Source organism: Thamnophis sirtalis, unplaced genomic scaffold (genome assembly GCF_051295495.1).
Source record: "Thamnophis sirtalis isolate CommonGarterSnake01/CBP01778 unplaced genomic scaffold, rThaSir2_p1.2 scaffold_14, whole genome shotgun sequence".
NCBI lineage: Eukaryota > Metazoa > Chordata > Lepidosauria > Squamata > Natricidae > Thamnophis > Thamnophis sirtalis.
In genome coordinates, this window is record NW_028261394.1 from 24,318,118 (window position 1) to 24,341,343 (window position 23,226).

General features: G+C 48.1%; 1 protein-coding gene across 1 annotated transcript; it reads left to right on the forward strand.

Annotated features, from left to right (window-relative positions):
* Positions 1-4,474: 4,474 nt before the first annotated feature.
* On the forward strand, positions 4,475-7,417 carry CFAP20 (cilia and flagella associated protein 20). Its single transcript, XM_014064700.2, has 6 exons — positions 4,475-4,657; positions 4,851-4,930; positions 5,114-5,225; positions 5,398-5,586; positions 6,228-6,338; positions 7,007-7,417. The coding sequence occupies exons 1-6, from the start codon at positions 4,574-4,576 to the stop codon at positions 7,010-7,012; spliced, it is 582 nt and encodes a 193-aa protein (XP_013920175.1). The 5' UTR covers positions 4,475-4,573; the 3' UTR covers positions 7,013-7,417.
* Positions 7,418-23,226: the final 15,809 nt, after the last annotated feature.

Genomic DNA, 23,226 nt, shown 5'->3' on the forward strand with positions numbered 1-23,226 from the left:
GCTGCTTGTGTCTTGCCTTTGTGGTTTGAAAGGTTTTTTTTTTTTTAAACAATTCCTGATGTTATAAATGATATTTATAAGTTTGTTATTTTTCTCTGCCTAGGAAGAATGAGAATGAAAATACTCAGGCTTGTTGAAGCAGCCTGTCAGGGTTCCAAATAACAACCAAAATTAAATCAGAGTCCGAGGCAAAGTATTGCTCTAAGTTCCAATTTAATAAGAGAGCCATGTTGGCACATCTGGGAAAACCCGAATCTGAGATTTCTGGGTTTTCCCCACCCAGTTGAGAGTTCATAATCTTGCCCCCACACCCACAAGTCCATCACATGATCCAGTCTTCCACTGCCATGCTGGCATTTCCACCCATCCAGTTTCGGTCAGGTGCAGAGACAAAGGATGACCTTGGTTTTCTAGAAGGAATTTTGTTTTGACAACATCACATTCTACTCCTTACTATTCCCCGCTCCCAATCCCCCACTAATGAAACAGCATAGTAGAAGAGAATATTAGTGTGACAGGCCAAGGATCCCAAAAAGAATTGGCTGCAGGCCTGACATGGCCCTTATCTGTGTAGTCGAGTGTTTCATACTCTAGGCGGCTAGAATGACAGGTTTGTGCACTCTTGGGACCTTCAGGAAGGTTGCAAGACTTCAGCCTTTTTCCCAGCACTTTGTTCCCTGGGCTTCGAAGCAGCACAAGGGGATCACTTACAACCTTTCCCTTGGTGACAATGTTCCCTCTAATTTTTTTTTCAGTGTGAGCGGAAAAGTATAGTGTTTGAGCGGCACATTTTCATGCCTGAGCACCTGATTTTTTTTCACAGATGTCACCCAAGACAACAACGAAATCAGTGTTATTTGAAACTCAAAGTTATGTTAATTCAAGGTACCTGCTTAATTAAAAGGTTCAAGTTCAAGTTTAATTTTATTTATAGGCCACCCAATCCCGGAGGACTCCGGGCGGCTTACAGAGAGGGGAAAGAAAAAACAATAATAGAAAATAAAAATAAAATAGACAAGTTAAAAACAACACAGATACATTCATTTCAGTCGGGGCTGGACCTCAACAATGAGGTCAACAGCCCCAGGCCTGCCGGAATAGCCAGGTCTTGACAGCTTTTCTGAAGGCCATGAGAGTGGGTGAGGTCCGGATTTCTGGGGGTAGTTCATTCCAAAGGGTCGGAGCAGCCACAGAGAAGGCTCTCCTCCGGGGAGCCGCCAGCCGACATTGTCTGGCTGACGGTGTCTGAAGGAGGCCCACTCTGTGGGATCTTACTGGCCGTTGGTAAGCACTTTTATAAAAGTGTTATATAATATCAGTATCACTTATAATACTGCAAGTCTGCAATATTAAAATACTTCTATAGTGTTTACGGTAATGTACACTGTTATTCACTGAAAGTCTGTCTCTCACAGTTTCTCACGTCTGTCTTTAACAACCATTCCGAGTACACTTTGTCGCACTGGTCACTGGCGCTTTATGCAATCGGTTCCAAATAGCGCAGCGTGGTAGATAGATCAGAGGTCTTCAAACTTGGCAACTTGAAGACTTGTGGACTTCAGCTCCCAGAATTCTCCAGCCAGCAAGTCTTCAAGTTGCCAAGTTTGGGTACCCCTGAGTTAGATGCATGCCTACTCGACCGTAAATCTGAGGGAATCTAGCTTAAATGCCTAGCTGGCTAGAAACGGATAACAGGATAAGCCCCCCTTTCTCAAATGGCACTGGCTGTTTGCCGCAGGCAGAGCTTGCAGGGGGAATGAACCATTGTGCCCAGGGAGGACAAAACGGATTAAGCCCACTTTTATTTCTTCTCCGAAAAGGGAAGGGATTATTAATCAGAAGGCTTTAAAAAAGAGAGTGGAATGTAGGAGACATATCAAGGATTATATGTAATGGGGGGGGGGGGGTGTAATCCTCCATGTCTCCCCCCTCCCCTTTCTATGCATTGATACATTGATCCACTACTGTCTGGGTTCCCCCCCCCCCCTCACCCAGGAGAAGGCTGGGAGTGGGTGCTTTCACAGGGAGGCAGGTCAAGCAGCAGTTTTTGATTTCAGAGATGGGTGGGGAAGGGAAGTCGGGCGTTTGCCAAATGTTACACGGTGACATTAGAAATCACTACGCGGCAGTTGGAAACTGCTGCGCGGTGTTTTCCTGTCAAGTGCGCGGCCGCACAGCTTAGAGGGAACAGCACCCTTCAAAGTTAAAACAGCACTAAAATAAGTGACTTACAACTGATATTCACACTTAATGACCGTTGCAGGATCTCCATTGTCACATGATCAAAATTCAGATGGTTGACGACTGACTCATATTTATGACGGTCGCAGTGTCCCATGATCCCCTTTTGCCATCTTCTGACAAGCAAAGTCAGTGTGGGAGACAGATTCACTTAACATCCAGGTCACTAACTTGTCAACTGAAGTGAGTCACTTAACAACTATGGCAAGGAAAGTCATAAAATGGGTGAAATTCACTTAACAACTGTCTCACTTAGCAAGAGACATTCTGGGTTCAGTTGTGGTCATAAGTCAAGGAATTCCTGTAAAGAGGTTACAAACAATAGTTGTCTGGGGGCAGTCAAGAGACCCTCTGCTGAGGGTACCTGTTCAAGCAGGAAGCAAAGCTCTTGGGGCCCATCCAGTCTCAGTATAATTCAATATCTGTTGCATCCTATTTATTTTCCTAATGGAAATAGAACTTCACGGGAAGATGCTCTCTGGGCCTTTGTGTGTCGGCTGTTTCTGCAGAACTCCCAGCCATGCTGTCACCTGCAGGAATTGTCCCATAGAAAAATTCAGCAAAGGGACCTGCATCTGGGCTTGCTAGTTTACTTGCTTTGACTAGGTAAGCTCATAGCTCACCTGTGTATCCTCAAGCAGCATCAGCTGCTGCAAATAAGAAGAAGGGCTGCTTCAGATTCCTTCCAATTAAAGAGAAAACCATACCAGGAATGGAAATTACGGGGGAGGTCAATCTGCAGGGACTTTTGAAAGTTACCTCGTAATCAGCCTGGGCAGCCTGGACAACTGGTTGCCCCAGTGCAGGCGTTGGATGAGATGCCCCTGCAAGGCCTCTGCCTAGCTGCCCATTGCAGATGCCCTGGCAGGAAATGAAGCCATGGAAAGTCAGGGCCCAAGCAAGCACCCTTGATACCTAGGCAAGAGACAGAAGCAGCAGTCATCTCCCCACCCCCTACTCCCTCCCCACCCGCATTGGCAGTTGTCTCCCTAACCTAGGCAGGGCCTGACCCTTCACCACCACCGCCAAAGGAGGCAGCTATTGGGGCAGCTTTTGCTGCCAACACTATTTCCATTGACAAAAATGGATAACGTCATGTTGAGTTGTCCTAGATCCAGTATGGCAGCCCAAATGTGCTTTGAATGTCCCAGGGCAGTGGGGGCGAACCTTTTTTGCCTCGGTGGCCAAAAGCACACACACACGCTCTCACGCATGCGCTCACCTGCCCACCCTCATAATTTAATTCCCCCCTGTGCAGTGTCCCCTGCGCATGCACATGTGACACACACACACTGCTGCCCCTACGCATGCGCACACGGCTCTCTAGAGCCTGGGGAGGGCGAAAACAGCCTCCCTGACCCTCTGGAGGCTGGAAACGCCCATTTTCTGACTTCCAGTGGGCCAGGTAGATCCATTTTGTACCTTCCCCAGGCTCCAGAGGCTTCTCTAAAGCCTCCTGTGAGTAAAAAAAACAGCCAGAAATCAGCTGGCCAGCATACACGAGTGAGCTGGAGCTGATAGGGCAACGCCTGGCATGCCCTCAGAAATGGCTCAGGTTCGTGCCATAGGTTCACCATCAGGGTCCCAGGGGATGCGAGATGGATGTTGCCCCCCTAGAGCAGCGGCCTGGAGGGAACCATTAACTCCTGTATGGGGCTTTCGTTGGAAACTTGTGCTGTGGCCATAATTGGGATGCCTGGCTCTGCCCAAACCCCGCAGCTTTCCAGAAGGAAGTTTGCGCCTGCAGCTGGGACTCCTGGGCCTGAAGCCTCCACAACCAGAGGCAGCCAATTCGGGAGGCCCCAGAGGCTCCAGGCAGGGTATTCCCAGGATGGAGCAAGGCTCTTCTTCCTCGCTGCAGTGGCATCTGTTGCCTTCCTGGGAGGGCGGGGGGCGACCAGATGACCTTCGAAGCCCCTTCTGGGAATCCATCCCGCTTTCCTCCTGCTGTGAGTCCCTCCGGAGGGCGCCGGTTGGGGAACCGCTGGACAGGCCCGCCAGCCCCGCCTTTCGCCTCCGGGGATCCCGTCCCCTTTCTGGATTTCGGGGGCGGGGCTTGTGAGCCCCTCGCCCCGCCCCCGGTTGCCGCGGCGACAAGAGGCCTCCGACAACACAGGGCGGGAGGCAAAACGAGTCCCGTTCGAAAGTAGTCCGTCTCCTGGCGACGGGGCGCCGCTTGAAGGCGGCCGGCGAAGGCGGAGCGGTTTCTGGATCGCAGCCGACGCCTGTCTCCCTCCGCGCCGGGGCCTCGGCGTGAGGGAGGCGCGCGAGGCGGCTGGCAGGCGGCCGGTGCTGAGGGGGCCCGGCGGAGGAGCAGGCCCGCGGCGACGGGATGTTCAAGAACACGTTCCAGAGCGGCTTCCTGTCCATCCTCTACAGCATCGGGAGCAAGCCGCTGCAGATCTGGGACAAGAAGGTGCCGGCCGGTGACTGGGCCGGCGGGGAAGGCCCGGCCTCCTCGGCCTTGCCCGCCCTGCGCCTGCTTGCCGCGCCTGGCCTGAGCGGGGCGGGGAGCCCGGAGACCCCGGAGGCGCTGGGCGGAGGGCTGGGCAGGCCGCGCGTGGGTCCGGCCAGGCGGGCGACGGTTGCTCCTCTCGCTTCCCCGGCAGGTGCGGAATGGCCACATCAAGCGCATCACCGACAATGACATCCAGTCACTGGTGCTGGAGATCGAGGGCACCAACGTCAGGTAGGAGGGGGGAGAAGGGCGGCCTTTCCGGAGGACGTTTCTTCTTCCCGCTCGCTGCCCGGGCTCTGCTCCCACAGGCAGGCCTGGATCTCGCAGCTGGGCCGTCGGGGGGGGGGGGAGTTGGGGGATCGGAGGGGGGACTGGGGGGTCGCCCGGGTGGCAGCTGCTGTTTCCCCTCCACAGCACCACGTACATCACGTGTCCCGCTGACCCAAAGAAGACGCTGGGGATCAAATTGCCGTTTCTGGTGATGATCATCAAAAACCTGAAGAAGTACTTTACTTTCGAAGTGCAGGTGGGTGTGCAGCCTTGTCCAGAGGGAGGAGAATCCTGGCTCCCCCCCAGGGGTCTTAGTGGCTTAACCCCCACCCCACCCCCACTAGGGGCAGGGGAGGCTCCGGCTGCCCTTCACCTTAACGCCGCCTCAACGGCATCTCAATACTAGCGGAAGGGTCTCCTTCTCTTAGGTACTGGATGATAAAAATGTGCGCCGACGGTTCCGTGCCAGTAACTACCAAAGCACCACCCGGGTCAAGCCTTTCATCTGCACCATGCCCATGCGCCTGGATGATGGCTGGAACCAGATCCAGTTCAACCTGTCAGACTTCACTCGCCGGGCCTATGGCACCAACTACATTGAGACCCTGAGAGTCCAGGTAGAGAGTTCGAGGGCCGAAAGCTTCCCAGGGCCTGATCAATTCCTAGTGATCCCCATGAAGTTACTTCTCCTTAAAAAGCTTTGGTATACCAAAGGGGGAGGGGGGCAGGAAAAGCAGAAAATCGTGTCTCTCTGGAGAGCTGGTCCTCCTGACTGTTGGGTAATCATTGAATAATTCTTCCAAACAAGTTGTGTTATAAAACACATTCTGTAGCTGTTTCATTTGTCCTGTGAATTCACAAACTAAAAAAAGTGTCCTTTCATTAAAGCCAAGGAATTTTCTGAGCAAAACTGTAGGAGAAAACATTTGTTTTAAGGAACTACAGCCTCTTCCTATGAGCCAATGTTGGGTTTTGAGGATGGCATTTTCAACAATTATTTGAACTCCCAAGATATCAAATTGACACAAAATAATGCATAAAGAAAGAAGCAGGACTTATTTTAAGAGTCAGAGGGAGGAGGATCTGTTATTTCAAGTTACAAAATTTACCAATAATGTAAGATGGACCCCCTAAAATTGTATTTATTGCTTCAAATGACTGATATTTTTTTAAAAAATAGTAATACCTAATTTTAATTCAAGATACTCTTGAATTAAAGTAGCTCTTGCTGCATCTTCAGGTATGATTTCCTTTTCAGATCCATGCAAACTGTCGCATCCGCAGGATTTACTTCTCTGACAGACTTTACTCTGAGGACGAGCTTCCTGCTGAGTTCAAACTTTACATTCCTGTCCAGAACAAGGCAAAGGTGAGCAGGGAGGTGGATGGGATGTTCTGTTCCATGAAGAGTCCTACAACTATGTCTCATTAGGGCAGTTGTGGGTGAGAGACCTATATTTGCATTTGGTGTTCTTAGCAAAAATATCTGAGGCCAAAAAATCACTTGCTCTCAACGGAAGTTGGTGTCTTGCTTGTGTTTCCAAAATAAATTCTGGAAGGGCTCCCTGTGCCAATGTTCAAGCATTGCTCATACCAGGAATTCACCCAGAAGCATCTCCCCAGAGAAATGGCTGTTTAGTCCCCGCTTGAACACATTGACTGAAAAAGAGACCACGTTTCTCTTAGTCCCCCCCTCCCGAGTTGCTCTTACTATTAGAATGTTTTTCTATCATTTGGCATTTGAAGGAGGCATTTTAGTAAAGGAGTTGGTCTCACAGTCTGTGGGCACTGCTGTTGTTGTGAGAATGCACAGCACATGGGCCCTGAGAAGTTTAGGGAGCCCAGCAAGTTCCCCCCTCAGCAGGCCGCATTTCAAACCCCAGTTTCATTGTGGTTGAGCGCCATGTTCCCGACAAATCCTGTCTTGTGTTTCTAGAGATGTATGCTGCCCAAAGAGTTGACTTTTTGTGTCCAAGTAAAAGTTTGCTATGTGTATATTGAATAACATTGTCTCTTTGCACATGTTGCCCAATGCAGCAATGATGGCGTGATGGGGAGCCTCCGGCAGAAACAATGTGAAGATGCTGATGGAAGAGTATTTTTTTAAAATTAGAAACAAAATGTAGGTGTGGATTTCCTTGAGTAACTATATTTAATAACAGTTGATATCTGTGATGCTGGGACCAAACAAAACAAAATATATCATTGTTCCGTGTGAGAGATGGATCGGGCTCCACTTTGAAGTTGTGGATCACTCCTAGGGAGACCATGAATCGTGGAACTGATTTGCCTAGCAAGTGGAGGCTTTTGTTGAAGCAGTTCTGAAACCCTGGTGCCCTCACAGATGCCAGTGGTTTCCTTCTTTGCTCTGTCTCTGTGTTTGCCCCAAGTGCGTGTGAGCTACTCTTGTCCTGAAAGCTGCTATTAAATATTTGATTTCCTTTGTAAGGCTGTGCTGGTCTCTCTTGGCTATTTGGAGCCAAAGGTTCCTCCCTGCCAGTGCAGTGTAAAAGCACAGGGGACAGCTTCTCTGTACACCAAGAGTTGGTGCAGAGTCCACAAATTGAACTGAACCATAATAGTTGGTCCATAAATCATGCTAAGCCACAATACATTTTTGCTTCTTGCTATGTGTCCCTCCTGAGCAACAGAAATGGGCATTTTATTGATTGGGAAAGCAAAGGCAGCCTTTGTCTATGAGGAGACCTAATGGGCAGAGCTGCTGCCAGTCCATCTAGAGAATAGCCAGGCTGCGAGAGGTTTGGCGAACTGCATCCTTCATAGGTTTGCTGAGCTCCCCAGGATGGCACTGTAAGAAGAACCCTTGCTAGTCTAGAAGAGATTCTGTCAGCATCTGTCTCCTGGTGACTAGTTGATTTTTTTTCCCAGCAGGAGGGAATGACATTTGCAGGCTGGTTCTCCCTGATATTGCAGATGTTTTCTAAACTTTGCTCTTTCATTAATCATCCCAGATAGCTTGGCTTGGCTTCTGCTACAGACATCTGACAAAGGACAGAGCTGGTCAATTTTTGTTCTGGTTAGCTTTTGGTTTGCAGCAAGATCAGGGCGGAACTTCACACATTCTGATAAAAATTTGACCAAATCCGATGTTGACTGACCATGATTACTTTGATTTATTAGATTCATATGTTGCAGCCAATAACAAATAAAGTTATAACCAGAAGCCAGCATTGGTTTGTTAAAAACAGATCTTGCCAAACCATTCTTATTTCGTTCTTTGACAAAGTGACTAAATTAGTAGACTAACAAAACGCTGTGGACATACCGGTAGTATACTTAGATTTCAGTAAGGCATTTGACAAAGTAGACAACAACCTATTTCTTGATAAGCTAGAAAAAAGTGGGATAGACAGCATCACCACCAAATGGATTTGTAACAAACAGTACTCAACAAGTAGTCCTTAATGGATCTACATCTACATAGAAGGAAGGAAGCAGTGGGGCACCACAAGGCTCTGTCTTAGGCCCAAAACTCTTCAATATCTTCATAAATGACTTGGATGAGGGAATAGAAGGGGAACTCATTAAATTTGCAAATGACACCAAACTCTCAGGAATCACCAACACCCCAAAAAGCTCAGGATCCAAAAAGCCCTTGACAGACTTGAACAATGGGCCTTAACCAACAAAATGAAATGTAACATGGAGAAAAGCAAGATTTTATATCAAGGCAGGAAAAACCAATGGTACAAGTACAGATTGCCATATTTTTCCGAGTATAAAATGAACCTTTTTCCTCAAAAAAGAGGCTGAAAATCTGGGTGCGTCTTATACACTGAATACAGCATTTTTTGCCTCCCAAAGCCCTGCCCCTTCACAAAAATGGCTGTGCATAGCCTTTAGGAGGCTTTCAGAGAGCTCCTGGAGGCTGGGGAGGGCAGATATGAGCAAAAAACGGGCCTCTTTTGCCCCTCCCCCCCAGTCCTCAGTGGCGCTCTATAAGCCTCCATAAGGCTATGCATGCAATTTTTTTGACAAAAAAACAGGATGGTTTTTGCTCATTTTTGCCCCCCCTCCCCCCGGAGCACTCTGCAAGCCTCCCCAAGGCTATTCGTGCTTTTTCGTTTTGGGGGGAAAAAAACGTTTTGGGAGATTTGCAGAGTGCAAAAACTTTTTTTTCCCTTTTGGAAAGCTCTTTAACTGATTGATGAGAATTAGATTGATCAAGTGCTGTGCCAGTAGAAACAAAGGTGCTGCAGATTGTCAGCGATTTCCTTCTCCAGCATATGGATAAATACACCTGGAAACATCTACCTACCTACCTTCTCTCTCTCTCTCTCTCTCTCTCTCTCTCTCTCTCTCTCTCTCTCTCTCTCTCTCTCCCTACTTACCTACTGTATTTCTCTCTCTCTCCCCCTCTACCTACTTACTTACTCTCTCCCTACCTATCTACTGTATTTCTCTCTATTTCTCTCTATCCCTTTATCTATGCACCTGCCTAATTTCTCTCTCCCTACCTATCTACTGTATTTCTCTATTTCTCTCTAGCCCTCTACCTACCAACCTACCTACTCTTTATCTATCTATCTATCTATCTATCTATCTATCTATCTATCTATCTAGTCCTTTATCTACCTAGCTACTCTCTCTCCCTATCTACCTACTGTATTTCTCTTTCTCTCCCTCTCTACCTACCTACTTTTTTTTAAAAAATGCCTCTTCAAAATCTTGGTGTATCTTACACTCCGGTGCGACTTATACTCTGAAAAATATGGTAGGCGAAATGTGGCTCAAAAACTAACTCTAAAAGGGACCTTGAAGTCATACTGGATGATTATTTAAACATGAGTTGGCAGTGTGCAGCAACCAAAAAAGCTAATACAAGCTTTGGTTGCATAGAATCAAAATCACGTGAAGTATTAGTACTGTTTTATAAAGCCTTAATAAAGGCCACACCTGGAATTCTGCATCCAGCATTACAAAACAGATGTTGAGACTTTTTTGGAAAAAGTGCAAAGAAGATGATTAAAGGCTTGGAGACTAAAACATGAATGGCTGTAGGATTTGGGTCTGGCTAGTTTAGAGAAAAGAACTGGGGAGAAATGATAGCAGCATTCCAGTATTTGAGAGACTGCCACAAAGAGGAGGAGGAGGTCAATTTCTTTTCCAAAGCCCCAGAGGGCAGGACAAGAAATGATGGATGGAAACTAATCAAGGAGAGAAGCTAGAATAACGGGAAATTTCCTAACAGGGAGGACAGAGATCCAGTGGAACATCTTGCCTTTAGAAATTTGGGGCCTCATCACTGGATATTTTTAAGAAGAGACTGGACAGCCAGTTGAAATAGTCCATGGTCTCTTGCTTGAGTAGAGAGAGGTGTGGACTAAAAGACCTCCAAGGTCCCTTCCAGCTCTGTTCTATAATTTATTGCCTATGACTTACAAAGCAGAATAGCTGAACTCAACATGCAAACGTAAGGCTAAATTCTACTAGAAGAAAAGAGCTGGTACCTGGGTGTGTGATGGATGGTTTTTACATGGACAACAGCAAAGCTGCGGCTCCTTGCAAGAGACTGCAGGAAGCTGTTGGTAAGCCAGAGGCATCTCCTTGCCCTGCCAGGGCTGAGCCTCCACAGCCTGCACTGGGCTCACAATGCCTCGGGGTTGAGGGAATGAGCCCATCCTGCACCAGCCTGAGCTTGGTACAGATTGAAGAATGGCAGGAAGTGCAGCACAATTGCAAGATTTTGTTGCTCTTCAATTTCAACAACCCTTGGAGTTGATTTCCTGGTCTGGTCTGGTCCACTTTGGGCCAAGGTGCACGGAGCCACTTCTCGCCATCCGGCTGCAGCCGCGCACCAAGGCCTGCAGGCAGAATGGAGTCACGGAAGATTGGCAGGCTGGTACCCCACTTTGGGTAGTTGGGCTGGCCAGGAAAATTAACTGGAGGAGCACAAGTACAGGTAGTCCTTGACTTATAGCACTTCATTTAGTGACCGTTCAAAGTTAACAACAACCCTGAAAAAAGAAACTTAGAACTGTTCTTCAAACTTATGATTGTTGTGACAAACCCATGGCCACATGATCCCAATTCAGCCCCTTGGCAACTCTTTCATAGGATGGTCACAAGGTCCTGCGATCATGTGATCACCTTTTGTAACCTGACAAGCAACAGGAAAGCCGGGTTCATTTAACAACCTTGTTACTAACTTAACAACTGCATTGATTCACCCTAACCCTTAACTGTGGCAAGAAAGTTTGTAAAGTGGGGGAAACTAAACAACAAATTTTGGGCTCAGTTGACATAAGTCAAGGACTACCTGTATAAGATGCATACCGTATTTTTCAGACTACCAAGATTTCAAAGAGATAAGAAAAAAAGTGTTTGTCCTCGCAAAAATGGCGTTTTTGCCTTTCCCCACCGCCCAGGAGCATTCTACAGGCTTTAGTAGGATTAGAGGAAGGCAAAAAATGCCCCCGTTTTGTGAGAAGTGGCCCATTTTTCACAAAAGTGGGATGCGGGGGCAGGGCTTCAGGAGGCCAAAAATAGCTGTATTCAGTGTATAAGATGCACCAACATTTCCATGCTCTTTTGGGGGGGGAGGTGTGTCTTATACTCAGAAAAATACAGTACACACTAGCCATAAGTGACTAATGAGTGATTGCTGGGAGTCATCCAATTGTGCCTGCCAATTGTGCCTGCCAGAGACGAAATGGAAGAAGCTGCCGTTGCAAGCAGGAGAGGAAAGGAGCCGGCAAGGGATACCCAGCAAGCGGGTTCCAGCATGGGCTCTGACTGGATTTGCACCATAACTCTTCCAGCTGAGATAGAACCAATTTGGTTTAGTGGTGAAGGCACCACGCTAGGAACGGGCAGAGCGTGAATTCTAGTCTCTCCATGGGCACAAAGCCAGCAAGTGATTTGTGGCCAGCCCCCTTGGTCCTACAAAGGAGGCATGACGAGCCACTTCTCAAAAAGCAGGCTAAGAAAACTGCAGAGATTCATCCAGGAGTCAAAAAGCCAAAATCAAATCCTGGGATTACTTTGTGGGGTTTTAGCCTACCTGCCTCCAGGCTAAAGTTCTGTCAATTCATCTGAGATGATTAATAACACAACAAAGTTTGGTGCCAGGGCAGGGAAAAATATAGTTAAAGTGATGAAAGGGCTGCAGTCTAAATGCCACCAAAATAGAAACCCCCACCGCCCCTTGATGGATGGCGGCCTGCAATTCTGCTCCTGCTTGCTCAACGCTTTTTCTGCTCTGAATGGAAAGGAAGGTGACCATCCTGAAGGGCCCGGAGACCTTTGCAGGTTTTTCCCTGCAAAAGATAAATACAATCACCTTTCTGTTCTTTGAAGTAGCCACCAGGTGGCGTTCTTCTGGTGTGTCCCTTGAGCCTGTCCAAAGAAGAAGGTTGCAACTCCTGAAGTTCCTCCTGGCTCCCACTTCCAAAGCCATCTTCCCTCCTTCCAAGTGCTGGACAGGCTTCAGCAACTCTTACTGTACTCCCAAGACTCAAAAAGGCAGCAGTCCAGATGGCTGGTCAAGGAAAAGGCCTGAAAAGCCTCAGGCGTGAGTTGGGAGGGCAGGGATTCCCCACTCCTGGGCTGGGTCACCAGCTTCCCTGCTTGCTTGGGAATGGTACAAGGGGCAAGGTGGAAACTGCTGGCAGCCTCTCACCAAGGCCTGGGTGGGTCAGTGGAAAGCTGCTCTGGAGCCCAAGGGCAGCCCGGAAAAAGGCTTCTTGGTTACTGAGCTACAAGCAGATTTCTAAAAACAGTTCAGATTAGCATTGTACAGGAAGAATACTGTGGCTGCCTTCACACAATGTGCCCTAAGTCATTGGTACACACGGAAGTCGATGGAGGGTTCCGTGTCAAGCCAGCCTGCTTTGTGGCTCAGCTCCACTGGAAGGAGGTGTTGGATGAAACCAAACAGATTTGTGGTATGGAAGTCAAAAATGTATAATGCCGGGTTTTAGAGTGCTCCATCACAGGAGGCTTCTAAGGGGGGACTGGACAGCCCCTTGCCTGGAATGGCACAAGGACCCCTTCTTGAGCAGGGGTTGAACGCCTCCGGGGCCCCTTCCAGCTCTCTTATCCTGTTATTCAGAGTCTCTGGGTTGAGTTGGGTGGATGTAGAAATGGCATAAAATAAATTTTGGAGCTGTAAAAAACTAAAAGCAAATTTGTGAACACAGAATGTACTTTTGTGTTAATGCTAAATATGTGTTAATTATAAGGGAATGTAAATTAATAAAATGGCATCCTATTGGCAGAGAATGCCAGCCCCTAATGTGTGAACGGAGGGTGGGGGTGTTCTGGTCGTATGATGAAAGGTAGAAATGTTGTTCGATCTCTTCTTGAAAACCTCCAGGGATGGAGCAACCACAACTTCTGGGCGCAAGCCATTTCACTGATGAGGGTTCTCCCATTTGGATGGAGACTGGGACCCAGAGGCTGTGGGGCCCCAGGACTTTCTCCTGCCAAGGCTGACTTGCCAGCTCCCAGGGACTTCTGGCTCTTCTAGGCTGAACCTGGACGCAACCTGGCCAGGGCCCTCTGTTGCTCCCAAGTGGGCTCCTGGTTCCTCTTCTTGGGCAAAACACTTGTCTTCCCCCAATCACGGGCTGGATCTGCCCTCCAAGTGATTCCTTGGGGAGCCTCTGGCCAATTCCTTGGGATCCACCAAGTCCTACTCAGCTGCTCTTCCCAGGCAGGGCTCACTTCTCGGGGCTGCTATGGGAACAGGAAAGCCTCTGCGGAAGCTGTTGCGTGGACAGCTGGAAGAAGGGGGCGAGGGGGCTGGCTGGCCAGCAGAAGGCCCTCATTGTCCTCCACTCAGCATCTGGTGCTGGTCCTCCTGACCTCTGCCTGCTTCCTGGCGCCTCTTTCTCCCCCTCCCTCCAGGCTTGGCAAGCTGGGCCTGTTTCCCTTTCTCAGAGAATCCCCTTCTTCAAAGAACATGGAAGAAAGAGCCTTTTTGCTGCTCCCGAGGGAGTAGAAGGAGGAAAGATTGTCCTTTCTGGTAAAATTAGGGACGAAAGGGGCCCTGATGGGTTTTTGCTGGTCGGCAGAACAGCTCTGCTCCAGGCCCATGAGCTGGAAGTGGTGCCCACTGCCAATGGACAGAGCCCTGGGGCGGGAGGAAGGGTGCAGATGCCTGGGAGGTTCTCAGGATCCCTCGTACCAGCCATGATCCTGGCAGGGCTGGAGGGCCAGCGACCCCCTTGGTCAGCAAGCAGAGTGGCTGCCCGGTGCTCCCTTCGCCCAGTTCTGCCAGCTGTTTCTGAAGTGTCAACTTACAGCACTGGAGTAGACCGTGTTAGATGAGCAAATATAAGAGTAGAAAATGTTGAAAAAAAATCAACTTTGGGGGAAGCATCTCCATAACGAGTGTCAGCTGCAGAACAGAGGAAGAGCAGCTTCTCATATTTTTCTCCTGAGGTTGCTGCAGAACGTGATAGCAAGAGCAACAGACTTACACACTGTTCCAGAATGCTTTACTCCAAGGGTCTGCTGGCTGGGGAATTCTAGGAGTTGAAGTTGGCCAGGCTTAAAGTTGCCAAAGTTGGAGACCCCCTGCTTTTCAGCACTCTCAGTGGGCAGTTTACGAAGTCAGCCTGTTGCCCCCAGCAATTAGGTTCCTCGTTTTACCGACCTCAGAAGGATGAAGGCTGAGTCAACCTTGAACCCCATCAGTTGCAGGCAAGGTTTGCCTGCTATGTTGCCCTTTAGCCGCTGAGCCACCATGGGGATGGATGAGGTCCTTACAAAAAAATGGAGCCAATTATATATCGGAATATGCACAGAAGAGGAAGAAGGCTGGCAGGAGAAAGATGGTGCTTAAAAATGGGCTGATTCCATTGACCGGATCCAGGAAAGAACGGCACCATGGTAGCAGGTAGGCACTCCGAGAGCTGACATCAGCTTTGGGTCTCAAGACGTTAGTCGAAGGTTCCTTTGGACTTCTGCTTGCAATTGTTCTCTGGCAGCCAAGGAGGCATCTTGGCTAAGGCCTGTCGGAGGCCTTAAACTATGGAGCTGCATTAGCCTCCACATAAAAGTTTGTGGGGTTTGCCACGGATTTAAAGCTATAATTAATTCCTGGGTTTCTCTGTTCCTGCAATTATCCACGGCAGAAGCCCCCAGGACTCCACAGCAGGACATTCCCTGGTTTGCGGCCTGGTCTTCAGCTGTTCCTCCGAATGCCAGAGCCTCCAGCAGCTGCCCTTCTCCTGAAGCACCTAGACGTCGTGCACGTTCCAGTCAAAGCATCGCTCAATATTATCCTCTCATCAACCTCCTTCCGGGCAGAGAGAAGTTGGAGTGCAAGTGGCGGATCCAGGCCAGGCCAATATTTGAGAGGCGTTTCTCTAATTGGCTTCCCCTAATTGTAGAGTCCCTGCCTTCCTCTTTGCCTGGCACAGCCAAGGGGTGGTCAGTCAGAGCGCCAAACGTCATTTTGTCGGTCCAAAATCCTCTTTTGCCTTAAGCTAATTGGGCTACGTGAAAACTCTTGTTCTGTAGTTTCTGTTTCGAATTGGAAATCATTTGGCCACAAGCAAAAGTATTTTTAACTAGCTTAAGCAGCCCTTAAATATAACCCCTGAATTAATTTATTTAGTCTGGAAATAACTTTGGTTCCATAAGCTAAAATCTGGTTTTCCTCTTTCAACTGGATAATTTCATCAAAGGCTTCTTCTGGGTGACTCAGATGTGGCCCGGGGCTTCTTACCTTGTTCCAGCAGAGAAAAGTAGTGCTGTCCTTTTCTCCCCAACCGCCCAGACCCTGCTGGCTCCTTCTTCTTCCATTTCTCTTCACCCACCGGCTGGTCCTAGGCAGCTGCAGGAGGCGCCCGTTGTTCTGAGAGCTGGCTGAATTCCAGACTCTCTCACTGTGTCCTGCAGACTTGCTCCACTGGAGCAGTAGCTTCTCCGTGGCACGACTTCCAGCTCCTGGCACTGAACCTGGAAGAAGAAGTCTCTGGAGATTCTCAGCCATTCGGGTCGTGGTTGTCCCAAAGGTGCTTTTTCAGGAGACAACTGGACTTTCTTGTTTTTTCTTTGACCCCTTTGAATAGTGTGGAAGTGGGAATGGATTTCCAGAGAAAAAACAATTGCAGACTAGAGGAACCAGGAGTGCCACTCAGGTGACCTTGAGGACACAGATAAACTTCCAAGTGGCCTCAATGACCCTCTCAAAGGATGCAAATGACCAGCTGCCTGCAAGGAGTATAAACCCTACCATTCCCCACCATCCTGTCAGAGCTGAAGAAGCTTCGTGAAACGATAGTGCTGGGGGATTTCAACCTGCCATCACTCGGCGAACGCTCAGATGGAGCACAGGAGTTCATGGCTTCCATGACAGTCATGGACTTGACCCAGGTAATTCAGGGTCCGACTGATACAGCGGGTCACACACTCGACCTCGTGTTTCTCTCGGAGCAGTGGAGACATGATCTAGAATTGAAGGGCATTGAGATCTTGCCCTTGTCATGGTCAGATCACTTCCTACCGAGGCTCGACTTTTGGAAACCACTCCCCCACTGTAGGGAGGGGGAACCAATTAGGTGGTTCCGCCCCAGGCGCCTGATGGACCCTTCGGGATTTCAGATGGCGCTTGGTGAGATACCTGACTCCCTTGCCCACAGTCCAGCGGAGTCCTTGGTTGCTGCCTGGAACACAGCGGCGGCTGAGGCCCTAAACCGGATTGCGCCTTTACCGCCTCTCCACGGCAGTGGATCCAGGAGGGCTCCTTGGTTTACCGAGGAACTCCAGGAAATGAAACGCCAAAAGAGATGCCTAGTAACTCCGAATCCAACAGAACACAATTAAGAGCCTTCATTAGGACTTATCTAGTGGTGATACGGGTGGCAAAATGTGCTCATTTTTCCGCTCTTATTGCATCCGCAGAATCTCGCCCAGCCGCCCTGTTTAGGATAACCCACTCCCTCCTGAAAGGGAGGGATGCGGGCGAGCCCTTACAGGGTAGAGCTGAGGAATTTGTTCAGTTTCTGTCGGATAAAGTCGCTCGGATTTGGACGGACCTGGACTCCACTTGGACAGTACCAGCCGAGATGCCGGGGGAGGGCCTTGATCGGATTTCTTGGAGCGAGTTTCAACTTGAGGAAGTGGACAAAACCATGGGAGTGGTGAGTGCCTCCACGTGTTTACTGGACCCGTGTCCCTCCTGGCTGGTCTCGACCAGCAGAGAGGTGACACGTAGCTGGCTCCAGGGGATTGTTAACACCTCTCTTCAGGAGGGATCCTTCCCGCACCCTCTAAAGGATGCGGTAGTGAGACCCCTCCTGAAGAAACCTTCCCTGGATCCAGCCATTCTTAATAACTATCGCCCAGTCTCCAACCTCCCTTTTGTAGGGAAGGTTGTTGAGAAGGTGGTGGCCTTTCAACTCCGACAGACCTTAGATGAAGCAGATTATCTGGATCCCTTTCAGTCGGGTTTCAGGCCTGGTTACTGCACCGAAACTGCTTTGGTCACGCTGACAGATGATCTCTGGCGGGCCAGGGATAGAGGACATTCCTCTATCCTAGTGCTTCTTGACCTCTCAGCGGCTTTCGATACCATCGACCATGGTATCCTTCTGCGACGGTTATGGGAGGTGGGAGTGAGAGGCACCATCCTATGGTGGTTCTCCTCCTACCTCTCGGACAGGTTGCAGTCGGTGTTGGTTGGAGGACAGAGATCGACCCCATGGCCCCTCAAATATGGGGTGCCGCAGGGTTCGGTCCTGTCCCCCCTCCTATTTCATATCTACATGAAGCCGCTGGGTGAGATCATACGACGGCACGGGATCAAATATCATCAATATGTGGACGATACTCAATTGTATCTGTCCGCCCCGTGCCAACTCAGCGAAGCAGTGGAAGTGATGTGCCAGTGCCTAGAGGCTGTCAGAGTCTGGTTGGGAGCGAACAAGCTTGCACTCAATCCAGACAAGACCGAGTGGCTATTGATGCTGCCTCCCAAGGATAGTCCAGATATTCCATCTCTTAGCTTGGGGGGTGAAACTATACACCCCTCAGAGAGGGTCCGCAACCTGGGTGTCCTCCTGGACCCGCAGTTGATGTTAGAACACCATCTGTCAGCTGTGACCAGGGAGGCTTTTGCCCAGGTTCACCTGGTGCACTAGCTGCGGCCCTACCTGGACCGGGAGGCACTTCAAATGGTCACTCATGCCCTCGTCACCTCAAGACTGGATTACTGTAATGTGCTCTACATGGGGCTGCCCCTGAAGAGTGTTCGAAGACTACAGTTGGTCGAGAATGCAGCCGCGCGAGCAATACTGGGTGTACCTAGATACACCCATGTTACACCCATCCTCCGTGAGCTGCACTGGCCCCCTATTGGTCTCCGAACGCGCTTCAAGGTGCTAATCATTACTTTTAAAGCCCTACATGGTTTAGGACCTGGCTACCTGAGAGACCACCTCCTGCCACATACCTCCCAACAACCAACAAGATCACACAGGTTAGGCCTCCTCTGAGTGCCATCGGCCAGACAATGCCGGTGGTGGCCCCTTGGGGGAGGGCCTTCTCTGTAGCTGCACTGGCCCTGTGGAATGATCTACCCGTAGAGATCCGGACCCTTACCACTCTCCCGGCCTTCTGAAAAGCCACCAAAACCTGGCTGTTCCGGCAGGCCTGGGGCTGTTGATTAATGTCCAGCCCCACCTAGACAGCATGGATGGTGTGTAATTTTAATGACTGTATTTTTATTCTTAAATTTTTATATGTTTTTTTATCTTGTTTCTGTAAGCCGCCAAGAGTCCTACGGGTCCTACAAATTTTATTAAATTTCAAATGTCTTCAAAGAAAAAAAAAAGTCCAGTTGCCTCTGGAAAAAGCACTTTTGGGACAACCTGGAACAACTTCAGCTAGACATCCAGGCTGAAGTGGATCTGCCAAGGATCCTGTGTCCATTGCTTTGGGATCCCCCATTAGAGCTTAATAAAGGCGACAACGACCAGTTTTCTTGTTCCTTGATTTCCTGCCCATGATTTGGGTCCCTGCTTGAGTGCCAATCTATGTTCACTGCTAAGATGGGCTTCAATCCACCTTGCCAAAAGTTTCCGTGCTAAGCAAGACGTTGTTAAGAGACTTTTGCACCATTTTCCAACCTTTTCTGTCACAGTTGTCAAATGAATCACTGCAGTTGTTGAGTTGCACAGTTGCTAAGTGAATCTTGCTTCCCCATTGACTTTGCTTGTCAGAAGGTCGCAAAAGGGGATCATGGGACCCAGGACACTGCAACCGTCATAAATATGAGTCAGTTGCTAAGCGTCCAGATTTTAATCATGGTTGTTAGTGTGAATGTCACTTTTTTCAGTGCCATTGTAACTTTGGTCCCTAAACACAGTCGAGGGTCAAACCCAATGCCTGTTTTCCTTTCTCCCACCTGAACTGACCCAGGATCAGCCCCATCACAGGGGGAGGCTGATCTGATTTCCTCAGCACCAGTGTGTCTTCAGTGGAGCCAGGCTTCAGGAAAATCCTCCTCCCAAATTCTAGCTTGGGCCATTCTGCCTTCTGGCTGGAGTTGTTCAAAAGCAGGAAGGGCAAACTTTTTATAAAAATGACATTGTTTTATTGCATTTAAAACTGCCCAGGACTAGGGCCAATTTTTGCCCCAGATTTAATGAGCAAAAAGGCTTTGCAGATTCCTGGTGGGCTCAGCACTTGCTGCCTTTTGTGGCTGTGTGTTTAGCAGTCATACTAAGGACTTTAGTTGATGTTCTTGCCTCTTCGGATACATTCTCCACCTTCTCATGGTCTCTCTTTCACCTCCATCCTTCCAGATATTGAGTGCATCTATAACAGCAGAACAATGTTCATACTCAATCTGCCAGAAACTTTGCTCTGGAAATTTCCACTTCCATTTGGACTGATTCTGCCCGCCAGCTAGTAAGGACACTCTATCATTTATTTGCAGACAGACATGGCTTGAGTGGCCTTTTTTATTAATTACATGAGCAGCTGGATGGATTTGTTCTTGCACAATCCAGATTCCTCTTAAGGAAAGACGTTAACAGGATGCAGATGATGTATGAAATATATTGCTGGAATGTCCAACGGTCAGCTCAAAGGCGAAGACAGAAGCTGCTCAGTGTGGACTTCAGCAGAGCCCTGGGCCTGTTTCAACCCTGCTCTCCTCCTTCAGTGGGGAAGAAAGCCTGCCTTTGTCTTACGCTTATAGGCAGCTTCAGATTCAAGGACTGGGCAAAATTCCTTCCTTCCTCCACAGCTTCTCATCACAAGGACTTTGCTTTGCTTTGAGGGGTGGGGGTGGGCAACGGGCATTTGGGCATCTGCAACTGGAGCCCTGAAGTGGAGGATTTCTAGGCAGACATAGAAGGTTGCATTTGCCTAATTGTCTTCTCACAATACAAATGTTTGAGGAACCGCAGTATCATAGTGTTGGAAGAAATATCCATCTGGTTCAATTCCAGGCTGGGAGAAAGGCACTGGACAAAATGGAGGCTGGAGGCTGACTGGAAACATGGTTTAATGATGAAGCAGAACCACCAAGCACATTGTTCTGGTGCAGCTGACCACATGGAGTTGAGAGTGGGTGGTTTTTATACCATCTCTTGGGCTTTGCACTTGAACGTCCTCTTCCTGTGCAAAAACATGTATTCTATTGGCTGTTGTCAGACTCCCATGGGGCCATGTAGGGGTCATAGCTGGCTCTGTAGGTTGTCTGAACTCCCAGGTTTGGTTAAAGTTTCTGAGGGTGATGCAATGTCCTTAGGAGATTGTGCAATGCAGTGAGCTCTGTCTTTTAATGGGTTAATCCTATGATGTCTTGAAGAGTCATGTCTTAATCCCTTCACCCTGGAGCTGAAGGTCTTTTGTTTTGTACATAGGCTGGCCCAGTCCTTCTCAAAGGGCACCAAATATATGAGTTTCTGTCTCCCTTAAGAATTTTTCTTTTAGGGGAAATATTTTATCCTGCCTTTTTAAAATATTCCTCAAAGTATTTCATTCTTCTAGGAAGCGGGTGGTGGTGGCTTCCCACAATAGAGTTGGGAACTCCCCTAGGTAAACCTTTTGTGTCACTGATGACCCCCCCAGTTTCTGCATGAAGGCCTGCAAAGGACCATCCATGGACGACATGAGACCTTCTTCTGCTGACTGGCAACTTGTACAGTCAAACCATCCCTCCCCATACTTAGTCAGGACTTCCTTCCTTGTACTATAGGAGGAATAGCCATTTATGGACTGGTTGCTCTTGTGGCCTTATCAATAAAATAAAAGACAGTTTGAAATGATTTTGAAATAAGAAAGAAGGAGTTAAAGTGATAAAATACAAGTGTGTTACTAAAGACAGACAGTAATCAGATAAATTAATCTGCCTTTGCAGGGTACCCCAATTTGTTCAATGTATAGGATGACTGACAGTTACAAACTTAGCAGTTCTATGTCCAATATACACATTTGAGTCCAGGAGGAAATATGACAATCTGTGGTTCAAATTCCATGGAGCTGTTCTTTCCAAAAGGATGCTAAGTATTTAAGCCTTATTGGGGCAAACAATTGACAGTCAAACAAAATATGAGAAATACTTTCAGCGCCTGGATATACGTACAGGTTCTCTCAAAATGTGACACGGAAAAGTGCCCCATTTTTGGCTGTGAAGTCCAGTAACTCAAATCTTGTTCTTCAATAGACTCTTCTTAAAGACTCTGTCAGATTCAATGGCAAGTATTGTTCTGAATAATAATTTTAAAAAACCCTTTTATTCGTGACCAACCAATGTAGGGATCTCTTTTCAGCCAGGAATTCCATGTCAGTTTGATGACCAAGACTCTTGGCTTAAAAATGTCCCTTGCCTGTGAGGCCTATTGAGTGAGTGGATGCTGGGTAGAAAACTGGGCCACACTCACCTGTCCGGTTAGGCTATTTTGGGAAGACTATTTGAATGGATCCTCTGCCTCTCAAGTATGTGACAATTTTAGTTATTAGAGTGCTATGTAAGGAATTAATATTTTTTTTTCTGCTCTGATCGCAAAGGCAGATGTGTTCTTATCCATTCTCAGGCTACATTTTAAAAATGGACTATATTTGTTCAAGTGGGGCAGCTTTATTCAGCCCCCCCACAATTCTTGCCCACAGGGAGTTTGGGGACTATTTCTGCCCTGAATACTTTCAATATAAGGATCAAAGTACCTGGGTAATTGTAATTGCACACTCTTTTAATACTGTGTTTCCCCAAAAACAAGATAGGGACTTATTTTCTTTTGACCCCTCCCCCACCGAAATAAGTACTTAGTCTTATTTTTGGGGAGGTCTTATTATTTGTGAGGTGCAGGAGGAGGCAAGTGTGGTCGCCTCATGGCTGCTGCTGTGTTGCAATATTTTTGGGGAAACAGGGTAGTGACCTCGGCCCTCACCAAGCTACTTTTAAAATGATTTAATCGCAACCCAGTTTTGGTAAAACCTCTCCTAACTAGGTAAAAAATTCATTTATTCAATAGGCTCCCCATTTATCTGCCAGTTATATTTCACACTCTCTCTCTCTCTCTCTCTTTTTGCTAAATAGTATCAATTTAAATTTGTTTTTGTTAATGTTTAAAGAATTAAGTAGGTATTTAGCTCCTGCAGTAGTCTTCCCAAGCCTATTTGGAAATGGGCCATTACAAGTATGACACTGGCATATAAAAGGGTATTAATAAATGTATCATAGATTTTTGGCATACGAGTGTCTGCAGCATACAGGAATCCTGGTAAATAATTGATACAGAAATTAAAAAGCCCTGCCTGAGACGGTTATGAGGGGATCGACTGTTCCTTAGAGAGCCATTTACAGCTGGGCAGAGTTTCAAATGGGCCTTGGGCAGAGGGTCTTGATCCCATATTTAAGTTGGTCAATTTCATCAACAGAATGTTTCTATTTATAGACTCAAAAGCAGCACTGAGATCTAAAAATGTGGTAATGGAAAGAAATCTTAGTGGAGGAAAACGCCGGATTCAGAGCAGAGCCTGTGTTCCACAATAGGAAATTGTCTCATTTTACACCACCTCACAACAACACAATTAACAAATGTCAAGAACCGGCTTTTTTGTGGGTTCATGTCCACAGGGACCTAACAGAGCAAAAGAGAGTAATTTCTCTCCCTCTTCTGTGCCTCTCAGATATTCAAAGTCTGTCATGAAATGCACACTTGACCATCTCCTCTCCCCTCTGCCTCCCCTCAGGCTGAACTTCTGGTTGACCTTCTCAGCCCTCTTGCCACTCCCTCAGAAGCTTCCTTCTGCTGTGGCAACCAACACTG

What these genes read in the sequence shown, in the direction of transcription:
- CFAP20 (XM_014064700.2), top strand. Translation starts at nt 4,574, where the DNA reads ATGTTCAAGAACACGTTCCAGAGCGGCTTCCTGTCCATCCTCTACAGC. An exon ending in ATCGAGGGCACCAACGTCAG is followed by an intron (nt 4,931 to 5,113) that starts GTAGGAGGGGGG and finishes TCCCCTCCACAG; the next exon opens with CACCACGTACATCACGTGTC. An exon ending in ACTTTACTTTCGAAGTGCAG is followed by an intron (nt 5,226 to 5,397) that starts GTGGGTGTGCAG and finishes TCCTTCTCTTAG; the next exon opens with GTACTGGATGATAAAAATGT.